Genomic DNA, 26,032 nt, shown 5'->3' with positions numbered 1-26,032 from the left:
TCTGAAAACAGATTAGCAAGCTCAACTGGTTTCCGGACGGGAAAAATCCTATTACTCAATAGCCCAGGACGATTGAAAAGCTGTGTGGGCAAAACATGTCAGGGGAGGCAACGGTAAAATCTCTTAGGAAAGTGTCAACAATGCATACTAAAAGTTAGATTTATTATCAAGCCCGCCGATAGGCTATATTTGAGCAGGAGTCAGTGTGTATCAGACAAGAACTGGATGGAAAAAAGCCTGTTTTGTGAAGGATTCTGGTTGTTCAAAATCTGGTTTTATTCTGATTTGGAATGAAAAACAAAAATTTCAAAATTCTCCATGAAAAAGAACGGAACATGGGGCAGTCCAAACAGAGACGTCTGTGTGAGTAGCATTAAACACACACAAAAACAAGAAAACCCCAAACACAAACAGAACAAGCAGAATACAGAAAATGCTTTAAGATAAATCAGCAACCCTATTTCATATGAGAGAATGAGCCTTACAGCCCTGAAACAGAAAAACTATGTTTTCTTGTCAAACAATCATATCTGAAGTCCTAGCGGCCCATGGACGTATGATCACAGAACTAAAAATTAACTGTAGCTTAGGTATAAGTGATCATTCTTGATCACATTTATGAAGTGCAAGTAGAATAAAGCCCAAACCAATAATATACATCCAAGGCCAATTTCACAAAGCTGAAAACAATTATGAGCAAATTAGCTGGGAGGAAGTATTTAATCAGAAAAATGCATATGATAATTGGGAATCATTTAAGAACACCTTACTAGATGCTCAAAAAGTGGAAGAAAGCTATGCTGGTTAAAACATGACCTGGGCTTCAAGGGTAGTGATGGCAGCTGTAAAATAAAATAAAATAAAATAAAATAAAATAAAATAAAATACAACAAATGGAAGAATGGGGAAGTTGTGAGTAATTAATATAAATCAGAAATTAGAAATTGTAGAAAATTGATTAGGGAAGCCAAGGGACACAGGGAGAAATTTATGGCCAGTAGAGTTAAAAACAATAAAAAGGAGTTTTTTAAAAATATATTAGGAAAAAAAGGAATCTTGACAATAGTACTGGTCTATTACTATATGGAAATGGTATAATTATCAATAATAATCCAGAAAAGGCAGAAGTATTCAATAAATATTTCTGTTCTGTATTGGGGGGAAAAAACAGATGCTATAGTTTCATCTATAGTGATGATAACATTCTTTCCATCCCAATAGTATCCCTGGAGGATGTTAAACAGAAGCTACTAAAGACAGACAATTTAAAATCAGATAATTCGCATTCAAGAGTTTTATAAGAGCTGGTTGAGGAGCTCACGGGACCATTAATGTTGATTTTCAATAAGTTTTGGAGCATTGGGAAAGTTCCAGAAGACTGGAAGAAAGCTAATAATGTGACAGTTTTTAAAAGGGTAAACAGGATGACCCATATGGGACCCAGGTAATTACAGACCTGGCAGTCTGACATCAATCCCAGGCAAGACAATGGAGCAGCTGATCTGATATTTCAATAATAAATAAGTAAATAAGGGTCATGTAATTAATGCAAATCAATATGGGTTTATGGAAAACAGATCCTTGAAACTAACTTGATATCTATTTTTGATGAGATTACAAATTTGATTGATTAAAGGTAGTCCTGTTTACATCACATACTTAGACATCTGTAGGCAGACAACTTAGTACCACATGACATTTTTATTAAAATACTGAAACGATATAAAATTAACATAGCACACATTAAATCGATTAAAAACTTTCTAACTGATAGGTCTCAAAATGCAACTATAAACAGGGAATCATACAGGAGCAGGTCTGTTTCTAGTGATGTCTTGCAGGGACTGATTCTTGGCCCTATGTTATTTAACTGTTTTATAAATGACCTGGAAGAAAACACAAAATCATCACTGATAAAGTTTGCAGATGACACAAAAATTGGCGGAGTAGTACATAATGATTCAGAGTGATCTGAATTGCTTGGTAAACTGGGCACAAGCAAACAATGTGTGTTTTAATATGGCTAAATGTAAATGTATATATCTAGGAACAAATAATGTATACCATTCTTACAGCATAGATGTTCACTGCTGGAATACTGTGTCCGGTTCTAGTGTCCACAAATCAAGAAGGATGTTAATAAATGGAAAAGAGAAGAGCCACAAGAATGATTAAAGGATTAGAAAACATGCCTTTTAGTGACAGACTCAAGGAGCTCAATCTATTTAGTAACACAGACAGTAAAATGCAACAATTTCAGTCTATAAGTACCTCACAGGGAAGAAGTATTTAGTAGTGAGCTCTTCCAAATAATACAGAAAGGTACAACAAGATCCCGTGGCTGGAAGTTGAAGCTAGACAAATTCAGACTGGAAATAAGGCATACAATTTTAATGGTAAGAGTAATTAACCACTGGAACAGTTTACCAGGCATCATGGTGGATTGTCTATCACTGACAATTTTAAAATCAAGATTGAATGTTTTTCTAAAAGATAAGAGCGTAGAATCTATGAACTGATCAGAATTTTCTTCCCCTCTCAAGTTGGTTTTATGTTTAGATTACACAAAGAAAAATTTAAAATTGTTCAAGTATACATATTCCCTAACTTTACATTATCATGCCACTAAATATTATAATCTATACAGATTCTCATGTTTGTAGAAGATCTAGTGATGTGGGATTTTGCAAACTCAAATGAACCCATGCTACTTTACTATACCACTAAATATCAATGCTTCTGTTTTAGAAAGAGAATGAGTACTTTCATATTCTAAAAACACTTTTGAGAGAGCAAGGATTAAAATCCAGCTCTTTATTAACCTAAGAGGCAAAAAGTGTTACACAAATAAATAACCCTCTGGGATGCTTCAGAAAACTTGAAAAGCAGCCAGAAACTTAACACATAAATATAAGTACAGCAATAAAAATAAAGTTAAGTTTTTCAAACATAACAGTATAATTACTGATTATATTTTGTAGGCAGGTGGAAGTAGTCTACATCGCGGACTCCATGTTAGAAAGAATCCAGCATTGCTCTGTTTGTTATTTAGTTGGCCTGTACAACTCTATTGAGTATATTTCTAAAAATATTAGGTGATTTTACCCAGTTCCTGGCCAATTCATTATTAATTTTTTGATGCACTATCATTGTGTTCCATAATAGAGTTGACAAGAGGCAGGACAGCCCACACACACATATTAGTGTAGTAAAAGAAAAGTGCAATTATCATCTAAATTTTGAGCTACAGGTGTAAATTCCAGCTCAAGGAGACATACCCACACTAGCTCTCACTAAGACAGCACACTAAAAGTAGTGTCAGGTTTCAGAGTAACAGCCGTGTTAGTCTGTATTCGCAAAAAGAAAAGGAGTACTTGTGGCACCTTAGAGACTAACCAATTTATTAGAGCATAAGCTTTCGTGAGCTACAGCTCACTTCCTCAGATGCATATCATGGAAACTGCAGCAGGCTTTATATATACACAGAGAATATGAAACAATACGTACTCCCACCCCACTGTCCTGCTGGTAATAGCTTATCTAAAGTGATCATCAGGTGGGCCATTTCCAGCACAAATCCAGGTTTTCTGGATCGGTGATCTTCCTGATAACACCATCCTGGCCACTATGGATGTAGAAGCCCTCTACACCAACATTCCACACAAAGATGGACTACAAGCCGTCAAGAACACTATCCCCGATAATGTCACGGCTAACCTGGTAGCTGAACTTTGTGACTTTGTCCTTACCCATAACTACTTCACATTTGGGGACAATGTATACCTTCAGATCAGCGGCACTGCTATGGGTACCCGCATGGCCCCACAATATGCCAACATTTTTATGGCTGATTTAGAACAACGCTTCCTCAGCTCTCGTCCCCTAAAGCCCCTACTCCACTTGCACTATATTGATGACATCTTCATCATCTGGACCCATGGAAAAGAAGCCCTTGAGGAATTCCACCATGATTTCAACAATTTCCATCCCACCACCAACCTCAGCCTGGTCCACTCCACACAAGAGATCCACTTCCTGGACACTACAGTGCTAATAAACAATGGTCACATAAACACCACCCTATACCGGAAACCTACTGACCGCTATTCCTACCTGCATGCCTCCAGCTTTCACCCTGACCACACCACACAATCCATCGTCTACAGCCAAGCTCTGCGATACAACCGCATTTGCTCCAACCCCTCAGACAGAGACAAACACCTACAAGATCTCTGTCAAGCTTTCTTACAACTACAATACCCACCTGCAGAAGTAAAGAAACAGATTGATAGAACCAGAAGAGTTCCCAGAAGTTACCTACTACAGGACAGGCCTAACAAAGAAAATAACAGAACGCCACTAGCCGTCACCTTCAGCCCCCAACTAAAACCCCTCCAACGCATTATTAAGGATCTACAACCTATCCTAAAGGATGACCCAACACTCTCACAAATCTTGGGAGACAGGCCAGTCCTTGCCTACAGACAGCCCCGCAACCTGAAGCAAATACTCACCAACAACCACATACCACACAACAGAACCACTAACCCAGGAACTTATCCTTGCAACAAAGCCTGTTGCCAATTGTGCCCACATATCTATTCAGGGGACACCATCACAGGGCCTAATAACATCAGCCACACTATCAGAGGCTCGTTCACCTGCACATCCACCAATGTGATATATGCCATCATGTGCCAGCAATGCCCCTCTGCCATATACATTGGTCAAACTGGACAGTCTCTACGTAAAAGAATAAATGGACACAAATCAGATGTCAAGAATTATAACATTCATAAACCAGTCGGAGAACACTTCAATCTCTCTGGTCACGCAATCACAGACATGAAGGTCGCTATCTTAAAACAAAAAAACTTCAAATCCAGACTCCAGCGAGAAACTGCTGAATTGGAATTCATTTGCAAATTGGATACTATTAATTTAGGCTTAAATAGAGACTGGGAGTGGCTAAGTCATTATGCAAGGTAGCCTGTTTCCTCTTGTTTTTTCCTACCCCCCCCCCCCCAGATGTTCTGGTTTAACTTGGATTTAAACTTGAAGAGTGGTCAGTTTGGATGAGCTATTACCAGCAGGAGAGTGAGTTTGTGTGTGTATGGGGGTGGGGGGGATGTGAGAAAACCTGGATTTGTGCAGGAAATAGCCCAACTTGATTGTCATGCACATTGTGTAAAGAGTTGTCACTTTGGATGGGCTATCACCAGCAGGAGAGTGAATTTGTGTGGGGGGGTGGAGGGTGAGAAAACCTGGATTTGTGCTGGAAATGGCCCACCTGATGATCACTTTAGATAAGCTATTACCAGCAGGACAGTGGGGTGGGAGTACGTATTGTTTCATATTCTCTGTGTATATATAAAGCCTGCTGCAGTTTCCATGATATGCATCTGAGGAAGTGAGCTGTAGCTCACGAAAGCTTATGCTCTAATAAATTGGTTAGTCTCTAAGGTGCCACAAGTACTCCTTTTCTTTTTTTAAAAGTAGTGTGTGGCTACGGGAGCATGAGCGGCCGTAGGGCCTAGCTATCACAGTATGTACCCATCCAAGATGCTAGGTATGTACCCAAGGCAGCCACTGCTCATGCCATGATGGCTATACTCTACTTTTAATGCACCAGCTCAATCAGCGCTATCGCAGATATGTCTACTTGAGCTGGACTTTACACCTCCAGCTCAAAATGCACATGTACCCTAAGCTGTAACACAACATATAGTGATTCTCAAATACATATGGGATGGATTCATAGAGGTTGACTGACATCACTACTGTAGCAGATCATCCCTATGGAGGAAATATGTTTGCTATAAATATCTCTCCAAGTCCTCCTTGAAAAATATCAAAGGGTTTGCATCATGACTCATTATGGACTATGGTTAGATCTGTCCATCTACCTCACCTTAATGTACAACACAATGTGATTCAACACTACTTTCAGTGCTTTTACAAACATCTATACTCCACACAATCAATTCATAACCAAAGGATTTCAAGCAAAGATTTAAGTATCTTTTTTGTCTGAATGGATGTCAACCTCCAGCCCAATGGATCACATTTGAACAGGCATGAGTGACCAATGGAGCTACAGAATGTTTGAAATGTGAATCTGAGACACCATTTAGCACCACAGTCTCACAAAACGTGTGCGCAGCCCTGACTTCTAAGCTCCCTTTCCAGAATTTTTCTTAGCTTGCTTTTCCCAGTTTAGTTACACCATTCCTATTTCTTTTAAAAAAAGGAACAACAAAAACAAATAGAAAAAGACTAAGAAGAAAATCAATAACTGCTTCCCATGATGCTGCAGTGTAACCTGGCCTTGTTAGTCTGTCATTTATGCCAAGCCTCTGAACCATTATCTGCAACAGTTTGACATGTTACAATCCTTAGCTACTCCACAGCCACAACTTCAGGTGACAAGGAGAATGTCAGCAGTACAAGATTCTTCAGAAAGGCCACAATGAATTACAAAATGTCTATATACAGGGAAGTGGGTTTCCCCATTATCCACAACCTCAGTTCTGTCACACTGCACCTCCTTACTGACCACAACTGGATGCTACTACCTCCCTTCCAGACAGCTACATTAAAAACAACAAAAAGAGCTTATTATGTCTGCCATCAATGCTTCCCTCCAGTCATGATTAAATATATTTCCACTTACTTCAGCTCCTACTGATAGTATTACCCTAAATGTTATGGGCCTTTGGAGTACCTAAGTACCAATGGTCTTAGTTAACAATTAGTTTACTAATTTCACTTAATCTCAATTGTTCCAGGGAATGTTAATTTAACAGACATTCATTTCTTCAGCAAAGATGGCACCCACATAAAGTCCCAGAATCAATTTAGATATTTTGCCTGAAAGAAAAACCCTAATGATGCTATTCCCCTTCAAGATGTACTTCAGAAGTTTACAAATCACACATACATAGCTCCCTATACTCATGTACGTGCTGAAAAGGCAAATCTATGAGTAACTACTACTACAGTGGACCTAGCAATAGCGAACTTCCTTTCATATTTCCAGCCAACTCTTCCCTGCATAATCCCGATATCTGCTATATAAGAAAATTGTTAGTCTTTGAAAAGAATTTTTGAGCTAGAGCCCTGATTGAACAATTTGCAGAATTTCTTTTCTCTCCATCCCATCCCCAAATTCTGTGGATATCCTGTAATGGTTCCAGAAGAACATCTGCTTCTCAGGATATGGCATTTAAGTATTTGCATGATTCTTCCTGACATTATATTATTTTGTCTGCTTATAATCAGAGGTACTCATCTATGCAGGCAGGTTTTGCAAACTCCCCTCACCAAGTGTGTTTGCCACCACTGCCCGAAAAGTGGGTTGTGCTGGCTGGAGGAGGGGCATGAACAGGAGATGTATTAATTTAGTACATCCCTGAAGAAGCCTCCAAACAAGAGACAGCACACAATCTGACCTCTTTAGGGCTGAATCCTGGAACTGATTTTGCTCCCCACTGCTATTTACAAGGGTCTTGGGGGCAGGCTTGAGAGCAACACTCCTAAACAGGCTCAGGGCTAATCCCTTCTCAGTGCACACGCCTACCTCTTGGTTGGTCTATTTCAACTTCACTTTCAGCTTTGCTGTTGTGACCACTGTTAAAAACCCTCTTGCAGTGCCAGGGAAAGGTCCACCATAAACAAAACTGTCAAATTGACTATACATGAAGTAAAGTCAAATGAAATAAGTATAAACACCAAAAAATAGAGAAGCTGTTTTTACTTTAAGCTCTTTTGGGTATAGTAAATAATAGAGGTTACTTATAAAATAGATACAACCTTTTCAGATGGAAGTGTAATTTTCAAATAGAAACTGCCCCCTTAAAAAAAGGAACATGTTATTTAACCTCCACTATTCCCCTTTAATGGAGAGCAGAGGCTTCTCTGTACAAAAAACATTGCAGTGTTCTTACACTACAACCCTTTGAAATTTGCTGCTCCCCATCATCTGCACGTACTTGCTGCCTTCTAGAAGGCACTCAGCTTGTCAATGCTAGTCCACTAGCAGTTAGCTGTGTTTTCTCCTGATTTCTTATTGCGGACACCTCTCTAGACTCTGTTCAGGCTCTCCTGCTATTCCACTTCTGTTCATAGCTGTCCACTTGCCAGGAAAGCAAGACTCTGTAACTGTTTACAACTATCCCACCTTGATAAATATACCTAGATAATGAACACCTAACCTTGACACAGCATATAGTATGAAATGTGTATTTCAGCCTTTTCTACATAATGTTCTGCTACTTTGTTACAATAATGTGACATGACATAACATGATGTTTTGTATTACTACTCAATACAAAGGGCTTCTATGCATTGCACAATCTGTCAGGATCAGGTCTGTATAGAAATCAGCCCGAGCATAATATGATGGAAGGAAACAGATAGTCAACTTGACTTCCTGATACTCTAATTCTTCTTAAGATATTGCTCTGGGGAATGCCTAACTTCCACGAAATGATGTACCCTGTCTTTCTTTTCAGACTTCAGGAGGATTCTTGGGATATAGGCTCCTAGTTTAATTTAAAAATCTGAACGGAAAACTGAAACTTCCTTAGGCAAAAAAGAACAAGTCTGGTCTAAGAAATAAGACTTGTTTAGCTATTCTTGGAAAGGGTGGATTTATAATTAACACTTCTAGTTTTCTGATTTCCCTGGGGGCTGATATGGATAGAATAAACGTCTGTTCCTAAAAACAGGAATTCCATTTATATGAACCTAATAAATTAGAAAATGCCAGCGTTAAGGTTGCCTATGCAACAATAATTCAGTCCCCTTGCATGCATGCATTGCAGTACAGTGTCTTACCCAACATCACAGAGGATGTCTAAGGCAGAGCAAAGAATTTAACCTAGTTGTTCCTGAGTCCCTGTCCAGTGCTGCAAACACAAAAGGAAGTTCTTTCTCTTTTTCTAATTCTCTGCCTCAGGTCACTGACCTCCAAGGGCACTGAATGAAAAAAACGTATATGATACTGTAGCTAACAACTGTATGTAGTAATATTGAAAGGGCATGAGAACCTATGATCTAGTCCATGGGAATAATGCACTTGGAGGGGAGGAAGTCATTGTGTTTCTGCCCCATCTAGCACTCTAACTCTGCACCATGCAGAAAGCTGAGTGAGGCCTGGGAGCATACCCAGTGCAGTGGGCATACTAGGGCTGGACCAAAAAGCTCCACTGACTACATGCACATGGTTATATGAAGAGGCTTTTAATTTAGCACAATCTCAATGGATTTTCATTAGGGCAGCAAAAGGTACCTCCCTGACAAATTTCAAGTTCCAGCTATAGGAGATGGCGATATTAGAACACTTCAATAAAGCAGATGAAATTTTTTAAACAAATAAAACATACACATTTTCCCCTAACCTTGTTTTCAGAAATGGCTAAGCTATTTTTGCTGAAACTTTGCAAAATAAATTCATTCTGAGACAGACAGCTAACATGTAAAATTTCAAACCAAATGGCTAGCACTTGGCAAAGCTATAAACAACTGAAAATAGAGGCTTATACTGGAAAATGTTAGGCAATCTTAATTGTAGCTGTTGCTGCTCTTTCACCTATAATATATGAATAAGTATAATGGGATTATGACAAAATATTGTATATAACTCAGTTATGTCAAATCTGTGGCCTTTGAGGGCAACTGTGTTAAAAAGAAATATATAATTATAATTTGAAAATTTGTCCTCTCTGATTTTTAAATTGAAGGGTCTGAATCAGCCCCATCATTGTGGGAAGAGGTGTAGTCATTCTCTGATCAACTGACTCCAACTGCTTCCCGTGAAGCCCTAGGTGCTGCTCGCATGTGAGCTGAGAGTGCTCTTAACAGTTGTCACTTCCTTGCTGCATGTCCGTTGGCTCCTTGCTGTATCACAGGAAAGGGATAAGAAAGAGTACTTCTGGTGCCAGTTTTCTTGTTAGACAGTAGGAACCTCAGGGAAAACAGGATAGGAGCTAACTGGCTCTGCCTAAGCCTGAGAAGTATCTATCCAAGGATGACTCTCCTCCCCAGAACAAGGCAGTAAAGGAGAAAGGGTGCAAAGGGAGAAGAATAGGACAGAAAATATGGCCCAAAGCATTGATTGTAACCTTTTGACCTTTCAGAAATATGTTTTGCCCAGAGGCTCAAAAATTTGGACACTGCTGATATAGCTGTTTGTATTGTCATAATTTTTAAAAGAAATGTTTACATTATTTTCCCAGGAGACTAAGCAGTTCTTTTTCAATCATTTGCATTCCTCTAGTAAAAATGTGAAATACTCAAATGTCTTCTCTCTTTGAGATGGGGGTGCAGACGTATATTCCACGACCCACCCTCCACCTGTCTGTATCGTAGTCTCTACTCTTGACATTCAGTGCAAAGGACCTGAAGGTGTGGGGTGGTGGGTGGGATGTCGCTGCAGCCACTTTAAAAAGCCACAGGAGGAGTTAAGGGCTATAGGGCATGAACAGCATCCCTATAGATACTGCTAAGCAAAAGTTTTCCAGTTTCAGTGAGCACTGGGCATGCACACATCTGAGTGGAATGCAGGTCTGCAGCCACGTGAAGAAGTATGGCTCTTTTTTCAAAACACAAATTAAATATCTGAAACCGTAGCCATCACACCTATAAATGTTCAATAGCCAGTCAAATTACTGTTTGTTGGCATTTCTAGTTATTTCTAGTTTATTTTGTTTCAAATATATTTATTCTTTTAGGGATTAGTGGGTTAGATCCAATCTCATTTAATATCCTCATTAATGATCTAGAAGGGCAAGTAAAACAGCCTACTAATGAGATTCACATGTTCCAAGTTAAGAGAAGTTACAAATACCTCTGTGGACAGAACGGTAATAGAAAACAGACATAGAGAAATGAGAGACATGAGCAAACACTAAAATGAGATCCTACTTGCAAAAATGCGATGTACAGTATCAGACAAAAAAATAAAACAGCACACATATATTCAACTGGAAAACCTGGGGAACCAGTAAAGGTGAAAGTGGCCTTCAACTCGTCTCCAGAGTTATGTCATAAAGGTCACTATTGTGTTTTCTACACAGAGTAAGAACATAATCTAGTATGCAGATCACAGAAGAGCTGGACTCCATTCCCAGCTTTGCCATCTGACCTGCTGTGTGATCTTGGACAAGACATTTAACTTCTCTTTCTGTATCTGTAAAATGGTGAAATGATACCTACGTTTTTCATGAGATTTTTGTGAAGATTAGTTAAGGCTTGCAAAGCACTTTTAGCTATCTTCTTTCCATCTCCACCTCCAGTCATAGAATCAGGCCCCAGTATCATAGAATATCAGAGTTGGAAGGAAACACAGAAGGTCATCTAGTCCAACCCCCTGCTCAAAGCAGGACCCAATTTTTGCCCCAGATCCCTAAATGGCCCCCTCAAGGATTGAACTCACAACCCTAGGTTTAGCAGGGCAATGTTCAAACCACTGAGCTAAACAAAGCTCTTCTACAGTTAGATTTTAAGGTCTTCAGGGCAGCAGCTACCTTTTTGTTATCTGTTTGTATAGTTCCTTGCACAAACAGGGCCCTGATCCTTGATTGGAGCCCTTAAATGCTATTGCAGTACAAATAAATAACAACAACCACTACCACCTGCGACCAGAAATATTTAAGAAGTTTTAGTGAAGTATATTCTTTTCCAGAGCTCCAAAGCATAGAGCACTCGTGCGTGTTGCACCATCCCTTTAGATGAACAGCATGTAGTCAATGCAATGGGTGTGGGGAAGGGATCATAGCCCTGGTTCCTCAATGCCCCCTTTTGGAGTTTTGCTCCTGCAAGGGGAGAGAAGTACACACTCTAGGTGGGAGCATTCCCCGTACTCAGAGAAACACAGAAATTGCAAATATGGCTGGCCATTGAACAATGCAGTGGAGGGACAGCAACACTCCTTTACGCCCTTCCCAGCTTTCTAGTGTACCTGCACATGGGGTATCCACAACCTAACCCTAGAAAAACAGAGTACAGTATTATACAGTATGTTTTGAGAAATAGTATATGACCATGTAATTAAAACCAGTCACAACAGATACTCATGGGGGGAGAGGGACATCTCCTGAATTTTGAGAGTTTACCAATGCAATGGTAACATCCTTTTCATGCAGATTTCATGTGGAATAAATACTTTATTTCAGTGATTCCCAAACTTTTGTACTGGTGACCCCTTTCAAATAGAAAGCCTCTGCGTCTGACCCCCTTTATAAATTAAAAACACTTAGGTTAACCATTATAGTTAACACCATTATAAATGCTGGATGCAAAGCAGGGTTTGGGGTGGAGGCTGAGAGCTCGCGACCCCCCCATGTAATAACCTCATGACCGCCAGAGGGGTCCTGACCCCCAGTTTGAGAACCCCTGCTTTATTTCATTCATAGTAGATAAACAGGAGTGATGATATGGGGATAAGCTTCAGCTAAGACTCAAAATATTTCATAGATGCATAGATATTAAGGTCAGAAGGGACCATTATGATCATCTAGTCTGACCTCCTGCACAATGCAGGCCGCAGAATCTCACCCACCCACTCCTGCGATAAACCTCTCACCTATGTCTGAGCTACTGAAGTCCTCAAATCGTGGTTTAAAGACTTCAAGGAGCAGAGAATCCTCCAGCAAGTGACCCGTGCCCCATGCTACAGAGGAAGGTGAAAAACCTCCAGGGCCTCTTCCAATCTGCCCAGGAGGAAAATTCCTTCCCGACCCCAAATATGGTGATCAGCTAAACCCTGAGCATATGGGCAAGATTCACCAGCCAGAAAAGAAAGATTCACATACCCAGGAAAGAATTCTCCGTAGTAACTCAGATCCCACCCCATCTAACATCCCATCACAAGCCATTGGGCCTATTTACCATGAATAGTTAAAGATCAATTAATTGCCAAAATCATGTTATCCCATCATACCATCTCCTCCATAAACTTACTGAGTTTAATCTTAAAGCCAGATAGGTCTTTTGCCTCCACAGTATAACACAGGTTGTTATTCTTGCAAAAGATTTGTAACAGATTCTTCTTTTCAACCATGAGGTACCAGGCTTTACACATTAGTGCACTGAAAGAATTCCTACCAAGTGGCAAGTGAAGAAATCTCATGCTCCCAGGCACCAACCTTGGAGATCCCTGGATGATAGACAACTCTCCACAAGTGGATGTGTGAAGAGGAAGTGAAGCCTGGAGATTAGAGTTTGGAGTGCTTCCAGTAAGCTCTGAGTGTAGGGTGAGACAAATGAAAGAAAACATCACAGGGGATAATGGTGAAATAATTAAGGTTTCATTAGAATCTCCCGCTCCAAATTTTTCAGTTCAATCAAGATGGTGTTAGTGAAATACAGTTAATTAATGGAAAGTTAAAACAGAGATAGTATTCACAGATATATCATGATCAGTCATTAATCAATGTATCTAGTGAATCTAATAATTTACTATGATGCATGGAATATTTTATAGTTTCACATACATTAACTGATATTTGCAAAATTAATATCTTCCAATATTTTAGCATATCCCACTGTCCACTATTACACTACTCACACAGGATTGCCTCCACAAAGTCCTGCCACTTACTCCACTGACTCATTAAGATACTTAACATATATCTAACTTTAAGCATGTTAGTCCACTAGCTTATGTACTTTGTTGAATCAAGACCTAAACTCTAAATCAATGGGAATCTTTCCAATGGACTCTGGATCAGGCCCTTAATCCTCGAGTAGAGGACTGCTTTGCTTGAGTCATCTTCACCCAGGAAGTGGAAGAGGTCAATGTGTCATGGGAAAAGAGGAGAATAAGGGACAAAGATTACCGCAAAGATAGAGAGAAAGTAAGAGGAAGTGTAATTGCTAATTTTCTGACTTTTTGTGAGTTTTCTGGGTTACTGGAATCTTAATTCAAAGTCAGGCTTGTAGCATTAATTTTAACAGGTTTAATGATACATTAATGCACAAAGGAAGAGAGCTACATTGGTAAAATATATGAACAGCTAAATTCTCTCTGGTATAATTCCATTGACTGTAATGGAATTGCACCATCAGAGAATATGGCTCATAATATACAAAATACATATTTCATCACGTACAATTAGGCATAGATAATGATTTTCTTTGCCACCTAAAACCCGGGAATCACATTTGTATTTGGCAGTTTGATAACAGTATAAATGGAACAGATCATAAGAACTGCCATAGTACGCAAATCATAGTAAAAAGTTATAAAATATTATTATAAAACATTGTCATTAGGAGACTACACTGAAATGATTTACATGCAATCTCATATAATCTGTGATAGATTTATAGACATTTCAACTATAATTTTCAGAAAAACCAAACAAGGTGACTTAGTTTCCTTTAACATACAATACATTGAGGGGGAGAAGTGAGCTTCTATTTTGAAAAGCCCAGATTCTTACCTGATGATATGCTTGATAGATTATATCAAACAGGAAAGCCTGAGGCATTTCACTTGCTCTGTACCTGGAACGTTCTAGTGAATGGTCTAAGGAACCATCTGCAGAGGAAGCAACAACAGTAGAGACGAGAGGACGGATTGCTCCTGCTGCCTAGGGAACAAAAAAAAATCTTAAATATATACTTGGATGTTTATCTTAGCTAATTATTCACAGAGAACAAGCCAAAACAAATTTAATATATTAACCTCTATACACTATAGGGCCCAGTGCAGCCAGGTGTTAAGCTCTTCTTGAGACATACTGAGCATCCCCCATTCCCAGTGACTTCAGAGCAGAGCTGGTGCAGTTTTGCTCTGCAGAAGTGGAATAACCTATTATTGAAACAATAGTGATATTTGCATTCATCTCCTTGAGCTTCCATTACCAAAATCTGCTCTTGGTTATGCAAGTCTCTCTTTGACTTCAGCTGGAACCTCACCTGGCCATCTAATAGGAAAGTACAACACAAAGCAGGTTTTGAAAGATTTTTGCTTATTTTAGAAGAAATCAATTAATATTGCTGCTTTACTCTTCCTCCTCTAAACCACCTAATAATGAAGCAGGGAGGAGACAGCAAGTACTATAAGTATATATTTAGATAAAATTCAATAAGTTGAGCCTTTTATAAGTTATTATTAAGAAATTTACCTAGTACACAATTTTATGTGCACGGAGGGAAGACACATAATTGAGGTGAACCCCCGGTGCTTGAAGCCTGGTCCCTGTGCATAAGATTACAAGGCGCAGCTCAAGGGGAGGGGACCGGACGATCCAAATGACCGAAAAAGGATCTGAACAATTTTCTTGTGTGAAGAGCTTCTCTTCTTCATGTTTCAGAGTAACAGCCGTGTTAGTCTGTATTCGCAAAAAGAAAAGGAGTACTTGTGGCACCTTAGAGACTAACCAATTTATCTGAGCATAAGCTTTCGTGAGCTACAGCTCACTTCATCAGATGCATACTGTGGAAACTGCAGAAGACATTATATACACAGAGACCATGAAACAATACCTCCTCCCACCCCACTCTCCTGCTGGTAATAGCTTATCTAAAGTGATCGCTCTCCTTACAATGTGTATGATAATCAAGTTGGGCCATTTCCAGCACAAATCCAGGTTTTTTCACCCTCCCCCCTTTTTCCAAAAACCACACACACAAACTCACTCTCCTGCTGGTAATAGCTTATCCAAAGTGACCACTCTCCTTACAATGTGTATGAAAATCAAGGTGGGCAGTTGCTCGCTGGAGTCTGGATTTGAAGTTTTTTTGTTTTAAGATAGCGACCTTCATGTCTGTAATTGTGTGACCAGAGAGATTGAAGTGTTCTCTGACTGGTTTATGAATGTTATAATTCTTGACATCTGATTTGTGTCCATTTATTCTTTTACGTAGAGACTGTCCAGTTTGACCAATGTACATGGCAGAGGGGCATTGCTGGCACATGATGGCATATATCACATTGGTGGACGTGCAGGTGAACGAGCCTCTGATAGTGTGGCTGACATATACATTGTAAAGAGAGTGGTCACTTTGGATGGGCTATTACCAGCAGGAGAGTGAGTTGGGGGGTGGGTGCGGAGGGTGAGAAAACCTGGATTTGTGCTGGAAATGGCCCCACTTGATTATCATACACATTGTAAGGAGAGTGATCACTTTAGATAAGCTATTACCAGCAGGAGAGTGGGGTGGGAGGAGGTATTGTTTCATGGTCTCTGTGTATATAATGTCTTCTGCAGTTTCCACAGTATGCATCCGATGAAGTGAGCTGTAGCTCACGAAAGCTTATGCTCAAATAAATTAGTTAGTCTCTGAGGTGCCACAAGTACTCCTTTTCTCTTCTTCATGAGAACGGGGAAGACAGGGCCCACAAAATTCTGCCTGGAGTAAAAGAAAGCCTTTTTCTCATATCCCAGGGCAGAATATCATCGAATATCAGGGTTGGAAGGGACCTCAGGAGGTCATCTAGTCCAACCCCCTGCTCAAAGCAGGACTGATCCCCAATTAAATCATCCCAGCCAGGGCTTTGTCAAGCTTGACCTTAAAAACTTCTAAGGAAGGAGATTCCACCACCTCCCTAAGTAACGCATTCCAGTGTTTCACCACCCTCCTAGTGAAAAAGCTTTTCCTAATATCCAACCTAAACCTCCCGCACTGCAACTTAAGACCATTAATCCTTGTTCTGTCATCTGCTACCACTGAGAACTGTCTAGATCCATCCTCTTTGGAACCCCCTTTCAGGTAGTTGAAAGCTGCTATCAAATCCCCCCTCATTCTTCTCTTCCGTCAGTTTAAACAATCCCAGTTCCCTCAGCCTCTCCTCATAAGTCATGTGTTCCAGTCTCCTAATCATTTTTGTTGCCCTTCGCTGGACTCTTTCCAATTTTTCCACATCCTTCTTGTAGTGTGGGGCCCAAAACTGGACATAGTACTCCAGATGAGGCCTCACCACTGTTGAATAGATTGGAACGCTCACATCCCTCGATCTGCTGGCAATGCCCCTACTTATACAGCCCAAAATGCCATTGGTCTTCTTGCCAACAAGGGCACACTGTTGACTCATATCCAGCTTCTCGTCCACTGTAACCTCTAGGTCCTTTTCTGCAGAACTGCTGCCGAGCCATTCAGTCCCTAGTCTGTAGCGGTGCATTGGATTCTTCCATCCCAAGTGCAGGACTCTGTGTTTGTCCTTGTTGAACCTCATCAGATTTCTTTTGGCCCAATCCTCCAATTTGTCTAGGTCCCTCTGTATCCTATCCCTACCCTCCAGCGTATCTACCTCTCCTCCCAGTTTAGTGTCATCTGCAAACTTGCTGAGGGTGCAATCCACACCATCCTCCAGATCATTTATGAAGATATTGAACAAAACCGGCCCCAGGACCGACCCTTAGGGCACTCCACTTGATACCGGCTGCCAACTCGGCATGGAGCCGTTGATCACTACTTTTTGAGCCCAACAGAACTAGCCAGCTTTCTATCCACCTTATAGTCCATTCATCCAGCCCATACTTCTTTAACTTGCTGGCAAGAATACTGTGGGAAACGGTGTCAAAAGCTTTGCTAAAGTCAAGGAACAACACGTCCACTGCTTTCCCCTCATCCACAGAGCCAGTTATCTCGTCATAGAAGGCAATTAGATTAGTCAGGCATGACTTGCCCTTGGTGAATCCATGCTGACTGTTCCTGATCACTTTCCTCTCCTCTAAGTCCTTCAGAATTATTCCTTGAGGACATGCTCCATGATTTTTCCAGGGACTGAGGTGAGGCTGACTGGCCTGTAGTTCCCAGGATCCTCCTTCTTCCCTTTTTTAAAGATGGGCACTACATTAGCCTTTTTCCAGCCGTCCGGGACTTCCCCCAATCACCATGAGTTTTCAAAGATAATGGCTAATGGCTCTGCAATCACATCCGCCAACTCCTTTAGCACTCTCGGATGCAACACATCCGGCCCCATGGACTTGTGCATGTCCAGCTTTTCTTAATAGTCCCGAACCACTTCTTTGTCCACAGAGGGCTGGTCACCTCCTCCCCATGCTGTGTTGCCTGGTGCAGTAGTCTGGGAGCTGACCTTGTTTGTGAAGACAGAGGCAAAAAAGCATTGAGTACATTAGCTTTTTCCACATCCTCTGTCACTAGGTTGCCTCCCTCATTCAGTAAGGGGCCCACACTTTCCTTGACTTTCTTCTTGTTGCTAACATACCTGAAGAAACCCTTCTTGTTACTCTTAACATCTCTTGCTCGCTGCAACTTCAGGTGTGATTTGGCCTTCCTGATTTCACTCCTGCATGCCTGAGCAATATTTTTATACTCATCCCTGGTCATTTGTCCAATCTTCCACTTCTTGTAAGCTTCTTTTTTGTATTTAAGATCAGCAAGGATTTCACTGTTAAGGCAAGCTGGTCGCCTGCCATAGTTACTATTCTTTCTACACATCGGGATGGTTTGTCCCTGTAACCTCAATAAGGATTCTTTAAAATACAGCCAGCTCTCCTGGACTCCTTTCCCCCTCATGTTATTCTCCCCGGGGATCTTGCCCATCAGTTCCGTGAGGGAGTCAAAGTCTGCTTTTCTGAAGTCCAGGGTCCATATTCTGCTGCTTTCCTTTCTTCCTTGTGTCAGGATCCTGAACTCGACCATCTCATGGTCACTGCCTCCCAGGTTCCCATCCACTTTTGCTTCCCCTACTAATTCTTCCCGGTTTGTGAGCAGCAGGTCAAGAAGAGCTCTGCCCCTAGTTGGTTCCTCCAGCACTTGCACTGGGAAATTGTCCCCTACATTTTCCAAAAACTTCCTGGATTGTCTGTGCACCACTGTATTGCTCTCCCAGCAGATATCAGGGTGACTGAAGTCTCCCATGAGAACCAGGGCGTGCGATCTAGTAACTTCTGCGACTTGCCAGAAGAAAGCCTCTTTCACCTCATCCCCCTGGTCCGATGGCCTATAGTAGACTCCCACCACGACATCATCCTTGTTGCTCACACTTCTAAACTTAATCCAGAGACTCTCAGGTTTTTCTGCAGTTTCACACTTGAGCTCTGAGCAGTCATACTGCTCTCTTACATACAGTGCAACTCCTCCACCTTTCCTGCCCTGCCTGTCCTTCCTGAACAGCTTAAATCCATCCATGACAGTACTCCAGTCATGTGAGTTATCCCACCAAGTCTCTGTTATTCTAAATCACATCATAATTCCTTGACTTTGCCAGGACTTCCAGTTCTCCCTGCTTGTTTCCCAGGCTTCGTGCATTTGTGTATAGGCACTTGAGATAACCCGCTGATCGCCCCTCTTTCTCAGTATGAGGCAGGAACCCTCCCCTCTCACATGCTCCTGCTCGTGCTTCCTCCTGGTATCCCACTTCCCCACTTACCTCAGGGCTTTGGTCTCCTTCCTTCGGTGAACCTAGTTTAAAGCCCTCCTCACTAGATTAGCCAGCCTGCTTGCGAAGATGCTCTTCCCTCTCTTCGTTAGGTGGAGCCCGTCTCTGCCTAGCACTCCTCCTTGTTGGAACACCCATCCCATGGTCAAAGAATCCAAAGCCTTCTCTCCGACACCACCTGCGTAGCCATTCATTGACTTCCACGATTCGACGATCTCTACCCAGGCCTTTTCCTTCCACGGGGAGGATGGATGAGAACATCACTTGCGCCTCAGACTCCTTTATCCTTCTTCCCAGAGCCACGTAGACTGCAGTGATCCGCTCAAGGTCATTCTTGGCAGTATCATTGGTGCCCACGTAGAGAAGCAGGAAGGGGTAGCGATCTAAGGGCTTGATGAATCTCGGCAATCTCTCCGTCACATTGTGAATCTTAGCTCCTGGCAAGCAGCAGACTTCTCGGTTTTCCCAGTCGGGGCGACAGATAGATGACTCAGTCCCCAACCACCACCACCTGCCTCCTTCTCTTGGGATCAGTGGTCGTGGAACCCTCAACCCTAGGACAGTGCATCTCATGCCTTCCAATCGGCGGAGTCTCCTTCTGCTCTCTTCCCTCAGACGTATCATCTGGTCCACTCTCCGCATTAGTACCTGTGGAGAGAACATGAAAACGGTTACTTACCTGTATCTGCATTGCTGGTACATGGACATTCCCCTTTTCTCTTCTGGAGGTCACATGATGCCAAATTTCTTCACCGTCCTCCTGTCCCCGATGTGCAGCCTGCTCTGAATCTTCAGAACCTTGTGCCCGTAGAAGCATATCCTGACAACTGTCCAGGAAATCTTCAGTTTCTCTTATGCAACGCAGGGTCGATACCTGTTGCTCCAGACCTTGAACCTTCTCTTCCAATATGGAGACCAGCTTGCACTTTGTACAGACAAAGTCGCTTCTGTCCTGTCACCAATGGGGGCTGTGGGAAGGGCGGCCAGCATGTCCCTTGGCCCGCGCCACTTCCTGCAGCCCCCATTGGCCTGGAGCAGTGAACTGCGGCCAGTGGGAGCCGCAATCGGCTGAACCTGCGGACGCGACATGTAGACAAACTGGTCCGATCCTCCGGGGGGCTTTCCCTGAACAAGCAGCAGATCAGCTTTGAGAACCACTGGACTAGATGATCTATGGCACTGGGTCTTTTTCATCTCTAATTTCTGATTCTGGGGGGCTGGATCATTATTCCTGTATCCCAGCTTCTGGACTTTTGGCTAATGTTATATGTTTTGTCATGTTTTAATTGGCCACATACAAAAAAAAAATTATAAAATTCAAATCCACCACTTTTCCGTAATTAGTTACGTCTATTTAAATGTCTAATACAAGTTTTTCTGAATCAGTAATACCAGAAAAAAACATTTTGTCAAATAAGTTTTCCCAGGCTTATGCAATATTATGTTATAATCTCTTTGTCAATCATGCAAGATTACATTCTAACCATAGGAACACAGGACTGGAAGGGACCTCATGGGTCACTGAATCCAGTCTCCTGCTAGTGCAGGCAACCCCATCATACAGTGCTGTTCATAAACATATCAAGCTCTATCTTGACCAGTTAGGCAGATGCCTCCACTACTCCTATTGGAAGGCCATTCCAGAACCTTACTCCTCTGAGGCTAGAAACTTTGTTCTAACTTCCAGTCTATATTTGTTCGTGGCCAGTTTATGCCAACAGTGTCCATTACCTTAAATAGCTCTTCTTCTCTTCCTCCTTATCCTCCCAAAGTATTTATAGAGAGCAATCACATCCACTCTCAGCTTTCATTTTGCTAGGCTAAACAAGCCAAGCTTTTTTAGTTTCCTCTCATAAAATAGGCTCTCCATTTCCCTGATCATCCAAGCAGCTCTTCTATATACCTGCTCCATTTGAATTAATTTTTCTTGAACATGGGTGACCAGGATTCTACACAGTATTCCAGACCAGGTCTTACCAGTGCTTTGGACAATGGGATTAATTCTTCCCTATCTCAACTGGAAATACCTTGACTAACACATCCTGGGATTGCATTTGCTTTCAGCGTCATTACAAAACCAGACCAATGTAATGCAATGTGGTTTATATAATCAGATCTCATAAATCAGACACATATTGAAAAAAAGACAATTGCTTAAGAAATTAAAACTGTATTCTTAAAAGCCCTTTGAAACACTATTTTAACAACTGTTTTGTACACAGTATAAATTCATATTTAGTGTCTGTATCTGACAGTCTTATTTGTTGATTCTAAAACCAAAAAATACCAATATGATCATGTAGTCTGATCTCCTGAATAGCAGAAGCCAAAAAACTTCTCCAAAATAATTCAACAGTGAACCACATCTACCATGGTATTTGCTAAGTACCTAATTGGAACTGCTGTAGGTGGACAGGTTAATGGATTCAAATTATTTTCACTCAGCTACAGAGCCAAATATTATTCCCCACAAGGAATTTTCAAGTTATTGTGTGTATACAAATTGCTCAGATCTAGATTGCCTCCATATCAGCAAGGAAAAAAACATGAATTTCAGCTGGCATTGCTCACTACAGTTCTAGAAGCTCTCAAGTAATGTGAACTGGACTCATGTTCTTCCTGACTGAAGATCAGTTAAGAAGCACTGGTCTGCACTTTGTGGAAACCATCAACATTTACCTTCAGAAGGACAGGCTGCCTACTACCCTTAAGAAATCCATTATAAAGTTTCTGCTCAGGATGACTGTCTCGAGGCTGACAGCCTTGCTAATTATAAATATGTCTATCCCCTCTTTTTGGGGAAAGTTGGTGAAGAAGGTTGCAGTGGGGCAATTGAACAAGTGTCTTGACCCCAGCCCATTGGATTTCAGATCTGAGTACATTCCAGTATATCAGCTGCAATGGTAGTGTTGGTTTGGAGATGGAAGATGATAATGGAATCTTATATGTCTGTCAATTGCTTACAATATTATTAATCAAAATGTATTGTGGGCATATTTTTGATCCCTAAAAGGGTTTGGTGGAGTCACTCAAAGCTCTTTTCTTTTTCTTTGCCAGAGATCTTAGAGGTAGTTTGGGCAATTGCTTATCTGCTTCAAGAATTCTTTCATGTGCTTCATCCTGCTTCACACAGACAAGAAACTAATAGGAGGGGCTGTAAAAGATATACTGAGGACACCCAGCTCACATCTTTATCTTGTCTCTGATCCAGATGGTGCAGTCGAGCAATTCATCCCAACAGTTGACTCAAACTGGGGCATGTTTAAGTCTTAGTCTATACAAAATTGATGTAGTGTTAGTAGACAGAACAAAAGCAACTAGAAGTGCTGACGGAAACCATATCAGCATCTCTGATTTGCTACTTCGGTTACCAATTTGTGGGTATTTGGCCTGGCTGCTTAGGTAGTAGGTTTGGCCAAGAGCACTTTAAATAAACGAGAAGCTGGATATGACTCAGCAGCGTGCCCTTGTTGCCAAGAAGGCCAATGGCATTTTGGGATGTATAAGTAGGGGCATAGCGAGCAGATCGAGGGACGTGATCGTTCCCCTCTATTCGACATTGGTGAGGCCTCATCTGGAGTATTGTGTCCAGTTTTGGGCCCCACACTACAAGAAGGATGTGGATAAATTGGAGAGAGTCCAGCGAAGGGCAACAAAAAAGATTAGGTTCTGGAACACATGACTTATGAGGAGAGGCTGAGGGAACTGGGATTGTTTAGTCTGAGGAAAAGAAGAATATGGGGGGATTTGATAGCTGCTTTCAACTACCTGAGAGGTGGTTCCAGAGAGGATGGTTCTAGACTATTCTCAGTGGTAGAAGAGGACAGGACAAGGAGTAATGGTCTCAAGTTGCAATGGAGGAGGTTTAGGTTGGATATTAGGAAAAACTTTTTCACTAGGAGGGTGGTGAAACACTGGAATGCGTTACCTGGGGAGGTGGTAGAATCTCCTTCCTTAGAAGTTTTTAAGGTCAAGCTTGACAAAGCCCTGGCTGGGATGATTTAATTGGGGATTGGTCCTGCTTTGAGCAGGGGGTTGGACTAGATGACCTCCTGAGGTCCCTTCCAACCCTGATATTCTATGATTCTATGAAATAAGTAAATAAATAATGGTCTTGGTGAAAACAGTGTGACCTTTACTTTCAGGGGGGAACCTGGATACAGTTTCCCAAGTCTTTTTAGTAGTCTAAAGTTGTAGCCATAAATAGGCAGCCACTAGGTTTAAAATGGAGAGGGATCTTGTGCCAGCATGTTTTCTGTGCAGGGTCATTAACTCAAACTCATAATCACCTTGGATCCAACAGAGCCTGAATTTGTTAACCTTTAGAACACTATGCAACCCTGATCTACATTCTTGGGCTTTTAATGAAGGCAGGGTTTGAGTTTTGAGGTGGTTAGTTATACACATTATTATTAGTCAAGTACTATTTCTAGTGGAGTTGACTTGTATGGGAAGTTTGCTTGATTTTCTTTAGCTTTTATTCTTTGTTTTTTATGTATTTAAAATATTTGTTAAAGCACTTAGAGTTACCAGGGGCAGGCACTTGAAAATAATCTAAATAAACAGATGTCCTGGTTTCACACACGTATTATTGTTCCTTTACATTAATTAGGTACCACTAAGAAGTTTTTCTTGGGTCAAAATCATTAGTAAAAAAAAAAAAAATGAAGCCTGTCCCTTTAATTTCTCTTAGATCCAACAATTCACTTGGAATAGTTCTAAATGTGCAGAGCACCTGCAATTTTCACTGACTTCAGAGGGAGCGAGTACTCAGTCTCCCTCAGCATCAAGCTCTATTTGTCTTCATAACAGTGCATCTGCTGACTAAACAAAAGATCAATCTGTCTTTGGGTACTTCTATCATTAATAGGCTCATACCCATAACTCATTTAAAATTTGCACTAATCCAAAACATTTATGGTCAAACCTTAAGGTCCATATTCATTATTTACTTGGGAGTTTGAGTGAAAACAGAAGACATTAGCACATCTACAATATTCAAAGATACAATGATAATTTAAGGGAGGGTAGGGAAGGATATGTACACCACATAGTCCAATGTAAACAAGGTACTACTGTAAGTATTTTCACTGATTCACACTACCTCCTTCCATGAAACTACCACACAGTATCTGTCTCATTTTAATGTTGTTATACTGCAAGCTGGAGCAGCTGATCATTTAGATATGCATATTCAACAAATAAATAATTACATGCATGGATTTCATATTATCTTGAAATGTTATTCAATTCATGCACCAAATTAACATAGGGTTCAGGTGAGTGTACCATAAAGTCTTCCATCTTCCTACCATAAATTTCAAACTATGGGCCTCAATCTTTGGCCAACCCGAGGCTTACGTAGTTCTGCAGTGGTATCAACGTTCAGTACAGGCAATATTTTGGATACATTTGTTTTTCTGGGATCTCATCTCCCAGCAAATACATAGTTCTGCCAAGCTATCCTTCTCCAGATTTCCCCCAGTATTTGCACAATGTTTCTAAGCTTCCTTTCTTATTTCAAGCAGCATGAGTCAAATACTGATCATATTCCACAAGAGCTACATGCTAGAGCCTGAAAGAACATAACATTAGCACAATCAGTTTAAAACATCAAAACTTGAAGCAAATACAAGGCTTTTGCTCTCCTGAGCAATAATGATAACACCATATACTAAGAAAGTGAAACAAAATGAAGGAAAGGAATTTGTGACACAATACAAAATAACTTATATTTTTATAAAATATACATATTGAAAAGCCATATATTATTTTTTAAAAGAATTAATCTACACCTAATAGCCTGGTCTGCTTACCTGTATGAGTAACTACTTTAAGTAAGGTTTCAGAGTAGCAGCCGTGTTAGTCTGTATTCGCAAAAAGAAAAGGAGTACTTGTGGCACCTTAGAGACTAACAAATTTAAAAAATTTGTTAAAAAAAAATTTAAAAAAGAGAGAGAGAGAGAGAGAGAGAGAGAGCAAGAGATCAGCCATCCATCCCAGCCTGCGGGTGCCCTCAGCACTCTGTACACATTAAACACAGATTCCCAGACATAGTTGGTCTCAGAAAAATATACCCTAGTCACAGCAAGTTATCCAAAAAAAAAAAAAAATCCTCCCCCCCCAAAAAACAAAAAAAACCTCACAACATCCAAACTGCCAGAGTCCCCTCTACTACCGTGCCTCACAAATCTGTCTCTTCCTCATAGCCAGAGTAAAAATGGAACCTTTCAGCACATCCTGAAGCTTAACTACTTTGAGTGATATGAACCAAGGAAGGAGTGAATTCCAAAGGCACAAAAGCCCAAACAGAAGACACCAACTGCCAGGCCCAGAATAAAGAATTTTGGGGGCACGGTGCACAATGCTTTAAAGAGGGTGCCCCCCACACCATCTTTAAAGCATCTCAGAGCCATATATATCCTACCCCACACAGACCTCCGTATGCCCGTCTACCCGAAATATACCTCAAAAACTCTCCACCACCCCCAATTATCCTGACAGCCCACACACACAATCCAGCACCCGGACGTACACCCTGCTCACCGCAGCCCGCAACACCTCAACCCCACTGGCCACAGCCCTGCAAATCCCCCACTCAACCAGAACATCCTGGTCCCCAACCCCACCACCTCCTATGCCCCCACAGCTCTCACAAATCACCCTGCAACCCCC

The 26,032-nt window shown here is 41.2% G+C and overlaps 1 protein-coding gene across 2 annotated transcripts in view; it reads right to left on the bottom strand.

Moving 5' to 3' along the window:
- Nucleotides 1-26,032, bottom strand: part of CRPPA (CDP-L-ribitol pyrophosphorylase A) — a 193,317-nt gene that overhangs the window by 129,072 nt on the left and 38,213 nt on the right. For both annotated transcript variants that reach the window (XM_084621301.1, XM_084621302.1), the window contains exon 3: nt 14,448-14,597. In XM_084621301.1, the coding sequence (XP_084477427.1) occupies nt 14,448-14,597 (150 nt within the window). The remainder of the gene's footprint in view (nt 1-14,447; nt 14,598-26,032) is intronic.

This window comes from Lepidochelys olivacea, assembly GCF_965140295.1.
Source record: "Lepidochelys olivacea isolate rLepOli2 genome assembly, chromosome: 2".
Classification (NCBI taxonomy): domain Eukaryota; kingdom Metazoa; phylum Chordata; order Testudines; family Cheloniidae; genus Lepidochelys; species Lepidochelys olivacea.
This window is presented reverse-complemented; position numbering and strand designations above follow the sequence as displayed.